We start from the raw sequence: 9,310 nt of genomic DNA, 5'->3' as shown, positions 1-9,310 counted from the left end.
CCCACACACACACACACACACACTCACATCATACAATCCCCATATCAATCCTCTTGTCAGTGCTGGCTTGTTTTCCTGCACCACAATGATAAAAACTTGTTCAGTTTTTTTATTTTGAGAAAAGATCCATTATTTTACGTTTTTCGTTATTTTACATTATTTTACGTCAACCTTACGTGACATATCATGTTAGTCCTGCCACATAATGATCCCCTTCTATTTATTGAAGTAATCTCCGTCACAATAATGACCCCTGGTGTGGAGAAGCGCCATTACAGTCCAGCTATAACTTTACATCTGCGCCTCATGCTCATATAGGCCCTATGTGTAGCCTATGCATGCACGTTTTTCTTTTTTTGAGTGCATACAACTGAAATCACCACTTCACGTGCACTTATTGGAAGTTATTACACTATTGCTGATGTCACGTTTGACTGCAAATAATGGGCGTGGTTATTTTAGACAAGCAGGCTACATTTGCTCATATTTGTGGCATATTTGCCCTCCCCTTTTGGCAATCACATGGGCGGTTTCTACTCTCCCGTGACACTTTTGAACAAATAATAGGAGAACGAGGCGTGCCACTGCTGCTGTGTTGTTATTGGGCAGCACGTCTTTCACAGCATCCAACTCTCGGGACAGCTCAGTCCTGCATGCCCGGCCTGCAGCGGTTACATTTGACCGTCCACTGCGCATCTGACCCGGCCTCTCCCACCAGAAACAGCCCGCTGAGACAAGCGGAGAGAGAGAGACAGACTCAGTGGGCCCACAAAAGAAGCAGGAAGTGTGTGAAACTGTCTCAGGAAGCTTCCGCGAGGTAAGTTTGCCTGGCCTCAGTATTTCAGGGGATAACTTACGAAACACAGGGTGCGTCTGGCCGATAATATCCTGGATGTTGCTGTTTGAATGACACACTACAGGAACATACTTTATGGCGGGTGCGTTGTTTTATCACTGCCGCGGCCACTTCCCCTTCCTGGCCACGAGCCTCAAAACGTAAACACACATTTACCCAAAATGCACCTGAAAAAATGTGGCGTATTTGTTGATTTGTTAGCATGTGTTCACCAGTTTTGCCACCCAAAAGACGTGAAGTTGTAATGCCGCATTTGCTCCACCCTCATATGCTACGTAAGTAGACTGTGACGGAAACGGTGCTTTATTTTGGTAACTGACTTGTTTATGAAGTAGGGTCCGTGGACCCTGGCAGGGCTTGTTAAGTAGGTCTGCTGCAGAGCACGACTAGGTTAAATGTCACTTCCAGCATCAACAACAATACCTTTTGTTAAAATTAGTATTGATATGGACTGTGCATACGGTTCTCGTTGAATATACAACTTCCCTTTTTGCACCACAGGCAAGTCATCTCACCGTGATGGGTTCTAATCAGATGTAGCCTATTACTCAAAACTTAGTATGTTGTGTAACTGGAATACAAACAGCTAGCCCACTAACATTAGGTAGTAAGCCTTGTATTGTCTTCACGTTCGGGACCCTCTATATCTCGGCTGACTTATATGGGGTTTTAAAAACAATTCTGAAATAAAATTTTACTTCATAATATATTAACAAACATTGTCTTTATCTCAATTTCTAACAATTGAGATAACATATGTTTAGGGAATGCACTCAGTCTCTACTAGAACACAATTAAAAATGGAAGTGTGGTTTGTTTTTTTGTCAGAAGGTTATAATTCATGTTAAAAATCCACCATGGGAAAAAAACATAAGTTGTCATATCCAGAATCATTTTTTGAATTGAGTCAGGAGTACATGTTTATCACAGGCAAGGCCATTGATTTCAGGTTGAAAAAAATGTAACTTGGACCATTTTTCTTCTTGTAAAAATTTGAAATGGGTCAGTTTGACCTGAATACCATACAAGGGTTGAAAAAGATGTTTGGTCGGCCAGTGTTGGATACAACAGCCCACAGTAGCACCCTGGAAACACACTTTAATCTGGCAAATTGTGCTGCACCAGTGATTATTTACAAGATTGACTATTCTTTAAATTATTCTTTGGCTTAATCATTTCATTTATTGAGTTTTAAATTGACTGTCTGACCAACAATCTAAAACTCGAACATATTCAGTTAACCATCATATAAGACAAATAAAAGCAGCAAATTCTCACATCTGAGCAGCTGTAACCAGTTTCGAGCACTTCTGCATGAAAATGACTTATGATACATATGATGATGTATGATTAGTTGCTTATCAAAAATAGATGCTGATTAATTTTCTGTCTAACCATTAACTGATTTATGGACTAATATTTTCAACTGCTGTCAAAATACCAGGTAGAAAATAAACAGTATCTGGGTGTAATCCCTGTAATAATTAGAAGATCATGTCCCTTCATGTTCCATCGTGTTTTCTTGTGTAAAACTACTGTCCTAATTCGGGTTTCCTATCATGGGATACCTGTAGCTGACTTAATAACTCACAGAGAGGAGTATATCGTAAAGTAGACTCTGGTAACAGCTTTAGGGATGTAACTGCCTCCTTGAGAAACTATGGAGAAAGTCAAACACTTTCATCTGAGAAAAAGAACAACCAAGGTCACTTGAACAGAGGGGCATTCCAGGGCTGCTCAGCTGATACGTCTGATTTTCGGTTTGATGTAAAAACAGGCAAGCAGCTGCGAATCAGCTGACTGCAAATACCAACCTGAGGTGTGAGCAACAGCTTTTATTAATAAGAGCGAGTTGCAATCTTTAATCACAGGCTCTCTTTGTTGGCATTTCCGTGCTTGTTTTTTTTTTTGGTATTGTGTAGAAAAGGGATGTAACTAAGGTCAGTGACTGTGGATAAAGTAACAGAAGAGGTACTGCATTGTAGTAACAGGGGACTATCTGGCACCTAGGTGCTGACAGACTTGTTTGACTTCATTTGCGTGTGTGTGTTGAGTCACTGAATCTGAAGGTTTGTCAAAATCCCAAAGTATTCTCAGCTGCTCAAAAGCCTCACACATGTGATGCTGGCAGCATTCATGAGGCAGAGCATGACATGTTCTGCTGTGGGCACATGATGATCTTCATTATTGGTTCATTGTTTATGGGTGTGAGAAAACAAACGTCTGTGTGTGTTTGCAGGGTTGTTGGATTTGAAAGCGAGAACAATACATTATGTATACAAAAACTACATACATTTATGAGATAACACTGACATAATATTCTATATGGTCTCATTTGGTCCGAACAAGAACAAGAACATACATTGGACACAACAACTTAGATAAAAGTAGAATGTGTGCAGGGCATTTCACATCCTTTACCTTGTAGGCTTTTTCACGACATAAATAGGGGAAAAGGAGAACTGTTTGTGGGAGGTAAAAGAAGACATGTATTTGCCTGTGTAACTTAATGATGACATAGTTGACAGAAAGACCTAAAGTGACTATGACCGTTACCTCCAAATCCAACCCTTTTCCTCACCACTAAGCATACAGACTGCTTTATAACTAAGCAATTCACATGGTTTTACAGGGTAGTGTCTAACAAGCCTGTTAGAAGTTTTTCCTTACAGCAGTAGACTCAATTCTGTAGTTATATTTCTTTCTCATACATTTTTTATTTTTTTTCACAAGGTAATCAGACTAAGCCCAGGCTCTTCTCACCAACCATGTCGAACGAACGCACCCCTTTGATCACCTCAGGGGTATGTGGTCTGGCTGTGAGAGCAGTGGCGTGCGGCGCGGAGTCGGACGCCACCCCTGAATCTGCCTCCGAGACGCCAAGTAAAGACTCTCGAAAACTAAACACTTTTTTCGGGGTGATGGTGCCGACCGTCCTCTCGATGTTCAGCATTGTGCTGTTCCTGAGAACCGGTGAGTGATGCGTTGTGTAAGGAGATTGGGAAAACTAAAAGCTGCATTTGGTTGTAGACAGTGGATGATTGGATGAATAGCACACATTATAACTGAGTCATTGTGCTGTACAGTAGTGACTAACACTGATCTGATTTCTCTTGCAGGGTTTGTGGTTGGTCACGCGGGGCTGTTACAGGGTCTATTAATGGTGATTGTAGCCTACACCATTATATCTCTTACAATACTGTCCATCTGTGCCATTTCCACCAACGGTGCTATACAAGGTGGTGGAGCCTACTGTATCCTTAGAGGAACCGAACCATTGCTTTTCTTGAGTTGTTGAGTGTTTCTTAATATTGCCAACAGTTTCACTCATTTCAGTTGAAACATCAACCTTAGCAAAACGTGACCAGACATGATAAGTCGGTCTCTGGGCCCAGAGTTTGGAGGAAGCATTGGTTTGATGTTCTTCCTCGCCAAAGTATTTGCATGTGGAGAGTATGTACTTGGTCTTGTGGAGGCGATACTTGACATATTCGGTTCGGATCCTGGTAAGATTTTTGATTATGTTCAGTTTTTAGCTAACTAAACTACCTAGTTCTGTCAGTACACATCCCACTTTAACTCTTGAAAATTCTTTGTTTTCTTGTGTTCTAGAGTCATCTGTTTCCGAGGGGCTGCGGGTGCTTCCTCAGGGTTACTGGTACACAGTGCTGTACTCCTCAGTAGTCCTTCTGCTGTGTCTGCTTGTGTGTCTGGTGGGCGCCCACATCTACTCCCGCACCGCCTTTGTCATCCTGCTGGTGGTCACCGTGTCCTTGCTGTCCATCTTCATCAGTTCTGTGGCAGTCAAACCTCGTGATTTTGTCATCACCCACAAGGGATCTGACAACCAAACTGTCCACTACAACGTCAGCTACACAGGCTTCAGCGCGGCCACTCTGAGGAACAACCTGGGCTGTGAGTGTTGATGTTAAGTGAGGATATGAAACCAGCAAAGCTACAAGGCACTTCTAAATTTAGGGGCATCTATTAAAGGTGTCGCTGTTGTTCCTTATTTTTTCTCATTGCAGCTGGTTACTCTTTGGACTACAGCACCAACTCTGTCATGTCTTTTGCCACCGTGTTTGCCGTCATGTTCACCAGCTGCACCGGGATTATGGCCGGAGCCAACATGTCAGGTTATAGCTTGTTGTCTTACATGTATAATCACTGGAGTAGTTTTCCATTATGTCATTGCTGCTTTTACCTTTTGAATGATATCCATGTTGTTATGCAGAATAATGTCAAACAAGAAATGTATTTATAAGCGTATTGCAGTTGAGTAAATCTGCATTGTACACACAGACATGCACAACCTGATGTTTGTTCTCACTCTGCATGTCTCTGAAGGGGAGCTGAAGACACCGAGTGTTTCCATCCCTAAAGGCACAATCGTAGCCGTCTTTTACACTTTTACAGTCTATGTCCTCCTCTTCATCTTGGTCAGCGCCACATGTGACAGGTCTGAGATGGTCTACGGTAGTGTTGCCTAAATTATAAAGAGAGATCAACAATCAAATTAGTAGTTATTTGTTTCTTTTTTTCTTTTTTATTATTTAGAAACCTGTTGATTCAGGATTATGGGTTCCTCCAGAAAATAAACATCTGGCCACCGTTTGTCACCATCGGGATATACTGTGCTGCTCTGTCAGCTGCAATGTGTGCTATGATTGGAGCGTCCCGTATCCTCCACGCTCTTGCTCTGGATCACCTCTTTGGTAAGGCTTGAGTTTGTTTTTTTTGCTAATAATATCAATGTTTTCTTCAGTTGTTTATGTTAAGAGGCTTTTGTTCTCCCTCACAGGTTTGCCATTAGCTCCGGCTGCCATCACATCCAGTTCGGGAAATCCGTGGGTGGCAGTGCTGTACACCTGGGGTCTGGCACAAGTTAGCACAGTTCCTGCATTGTGCAGTCGCATATTTTTAGATTTACAACTGGTTTCCTGAACTGTGGTTTGTGGTGTGTTTGTGTTTCAGTGTGTAGTGTTTGCAGGACAGCTTAATGCCGTAGCAAGTTTGGTGACTGTTTTTTACTTGCTTGCCTACGCTGCGGTTGACCTGGCCTGTTTGGCTCTAGAGTGGGCATCGGCACCAAATTTCAGGTAATTGAAGATAAGAAAAATAACAAATCAGTAGGCATTGCAATCTTATTTTTCAACCCCAAGTAATTGAAGCCTTCAGTGAAGTCAAAACACCTGTTATTTAGGAAATGTATCACAATTTAAATAGGTTTCATGCTGAATCTAAAATTGCTCAACGAAAAAAGAGAAAAGCTAATATTTAAGGTAGTGAGATTTGAAATGCAAACATTTTAGCACTAGTCCTCAACATTATATAGATTAACAACCCAATCAGCCTCACTTTATTACCATCATGTATTTTATGGAACAGTAAAAGTAATATTTATTGCCTCTCTCTCTGCCTTGGTTTTTCATGTGTCCGTTGGCCTTAGTTCTTTGTCTCTGTGTGTTTAACAGACCGACCTTCCAGCTCTTCTCCTGGCACACCTGCCTGCTGGGCATCCTGAGCTGTTTAGTGATGATGTTCGTCATTAACCCTGTGTACTCCTCAGGCAGCATCGTTCTCCTGTTACTGCTGCTGCTTTTCCTCCATTACAGATCGCCCACCAGCAGCTGGGGCTACATCAGCCAGGCTCTCATTTTCCATCAGGTATCTGGACCTCTGCAGAGACACACTTCAACAGACATGCGCTTCAGTGTGTCAAAAGTGCTGTCTTCCTTTTGGTTTAGGTGCGCAAGTATCTGTTGATGCTGGATGTGAGGAAAGACCATGTGAAGTTCTGGAGGCCGCAGATGTTGTTAATGGTGGCCAACCCTCGCTCCTCCTGTCAGCTCATCCTGTTCATCAACCAGCTGAAGAAGGGAGGACTGTATGTGTTGGGCCACGTGCAGCTGGGAGATCTGGGTAATTCTCTGTGGGTGGTCTGTGATGGCAATCTGCAGCCAACAGTATGAAATTATTCTTATCTTTGAATCAGTGTAGCCAAGTCAAACTCACCTTTTGGCCTTTTCATGTGTCTGGACGCCTTTCACTGATGCATTCAACATGACATCATGTGATTATTTTTTATCATTCATTATGAGAGTTAATGAGCAGGATGAGCAGGAAATATTAAAGTAGGTTGCATATTATTGTGTCACAGATCTGAGATCACCTGAAGTCCACAGGCACCATCATGGAAGACTAGCTCGTGGGCTTTCACTTTCCATCTGCTGTTTCTCTTGCATTATTAATAAGATAATAAGTTTCCTCTGTATCATTGTTGCATTGGACCCGAGAATTTCAAAACCAGCCATCCTTTAAATTCAGCCAAATATCTAGCTCTTTGTTTATTTTGCTAAATATGCACAGAGACCTTTCAAACCGTAAGATTATATTGTGTGATGCACCCCAAGAATTAGGAAAGGAAGGTGCTGACATATTATTTCATTCATTCCTTCACTTACTCCCAGTTTGCATTTCTGCCCCCTGGTGACCATTAGGACACATTGCAAATCTCCAAACAATGCAAGTGCAGTGTTGGAAAGTAACTAAGTACTGTATGTAGTATTTTCTCAAGTACTACAGTTCAAATTTGAATGTTTTACTTTATTTGAATATTTCCATTAATGCTACATTATACTCCATTACATTTCAGTGGGGAAATAATTAATTTACTACATTTGTTTGACAGCTGTAGGTAGTACTTTATTTTCAGATTAAACTGTACCTTTTTGACTTTGGGTCCTCTTACAAAGAAGTCAACTTATCCAATATTAGTTAGAAAATGAGTTAAGATTAGGCATCCAGTGCCACCACTGGACTAACTGCATTTAAAGTCCACCTAACACCATTAACAATCTAATATGTAATAAATAATAATATATTAGCTCCAGAGGACATTTTACTGCTGAACAAGTACTTTTCCTTTTACATTCAGCTGATAAAACCTTTGTTTGATTTTAAATGCAGGACTTTTTACATTTACATTGTGGTATTTTTACTTAAGTAAATTGTCTACTGTTTCTACCACTGTTCCGCAATTTTGCTGAAATGTATTCAGTAGTGTTTCATCTATGAAGTAAAGCCATGTATTGTGTTACCGTTGTATTCTTCAAATCCATGCGGTAAATTTATTTGAGGCTTTCCTGTGTTTTAGACTCCCTGCCATCTGACCCAGTCCAGCAGCAGTACAACTTCTGGTTGAGCCTAGTTGATAAACTCGGGGTGAAGGCCTTTGTAGACCTGACGCTGTCTCTGTCTGTCAGACAGGGAACACAGCATCTGCTGCGCATCACAGGCCTAGGTAAGCTCTGATTTCTCTTATCCCTGCCATGGCCACATTCAGTACACATTAGGATGTCGCTTTATCCGCACTTCTGTTTCCCTTTACAAGGTGGCATGAAGCCCAACACGTTGATTTTGGGTTTCTATGACAGCTGTACTCCGGAGGACTTCTTCCTACAAGATTCTGCGTTCTGTGACTCTTCGATGGGTCAAGGGAGTGAGGGCGAATATAATTTCGGGGTTGATCTGCCCTCATTACAGGCACATTTCCCCCCAGTCCGACATGTGGAGAGCCCACGCTGGCTATCACCAGAGGAGTATGTAGGGATCATTTCTGACGCCATTAAAATGAACAAGAATGTGTGCCTCGCCCGCTATTTCTTCCAGTTAGAGGGAGAGGATAAAGATAGCAAGGTGGACGGGTCAGAACGGACAATAGATGTGTGGCCTCTCAACCTGCTCCAGCCAGGCAGCCGTGATTACGAGGACGTGTGCAGCCTCTTCCTGCTGCAGATGGCGTGCGTGCTCAACATGTCCAGCAAATGGCGCCATGCAAGAATGAGAATCTTCCTGAATGTGGAGACTGAGTCCAACGACCAGGGCTGGGTGGTTAACGAAGAGACGTTCCGAGAGTTGCTGAAGAAGCTGAGGATCAGGGCGTCGATAAAGATTGTTCCGTGGGACTCTGTGGTGCAGCACCACGTTCAGCCAGATTGGGAGCTCCCTGCAGAGCCAACGCAAGCTCTGTCTGAGGACTTCCTGTCCGCGGTGAACAGTATGTTGATGGAGCACAGCTCGCAAGCCGCTGTTCGCTTCCTGTATTTACCTCGACCCTCTGGTGACCGCAGCCAGTCACAGCAGTACTTAGCTCAGGTGGAAGCAGTGACCAATAGTTTGGGGCCAACGCTTCTGATTCACGGTGTCACCTCAGTCACGTACACTGATCTGTGAGCATGTGCAGTCATGGGTTTTGTTCGTTAATATTAAAGTCTTATCTGTGTAAGTATAAACTCTTGTTACATGTAAAATGAACACATAAAGTAAAGAAAAGTGGATGCTAAGATACAGTATGTAGCAGCAGTTACTTTACGTTCACCTAAATCAGCTTTAGTTGTTGTTTTACTAAAGCTTACAAAAGGACCACAGTCAATTGCATTTTCAAAATCTTTT

The 9,310-nt window shown here is 42.3% G+C and overlaps 1 protein-coding gene across 1 annotated transcript; it reads left to right on the top strand.

Annotated features, from left to right (window-relative positions):
- Nucleotides 1–500: 500 nt before the first annotated feature.
- On the top strand, nt 501–9,310 carry slc12a9 (solute carrier family 12 member 9; the record flags this gene model as incomplete). Its single annotated transcript, XM_032533954.1, is given in 14 exon segments — nt 501–817; nt 3,589–3,829; nt 3,976–4,110; nt 4,225–4,362; nt 4,469–4,771; nt 4,885–4,992; nt 5,204–5,315; nt 5,414–5,571; nt 5,658–5,740; nt 5,831–5,955; nt 6,331–6,523; nt 6,604–6,778; nt 8,013–8,159; nt 8,250–9,310. Coding segments are annotated over 13 exon segments (2,724 nt in total). The 5' UTR covers nt 501–817; nt 3,589–3,624.

This window comes from Etheostoma spectabile, chromosome 13 (assembly GCF_008692095.1).
Source record: "Etheostoma spectabile isolate EspeVRDwgs_2016 chromosome 13, UIUC_Espe_1.0, whole genome shotgun sequence".
In the NCBI taxonomy this organism is placed as follows: domain Eukaryota; kingdom Metazoa; phylum Chordata; class Actinopteri; order Perciformes; family Percidae; genus Etheostoma; species Etheostoma spectabile.
This window is presented reverse-complemented; position numbering and strand designations above follow the sequence as displayed.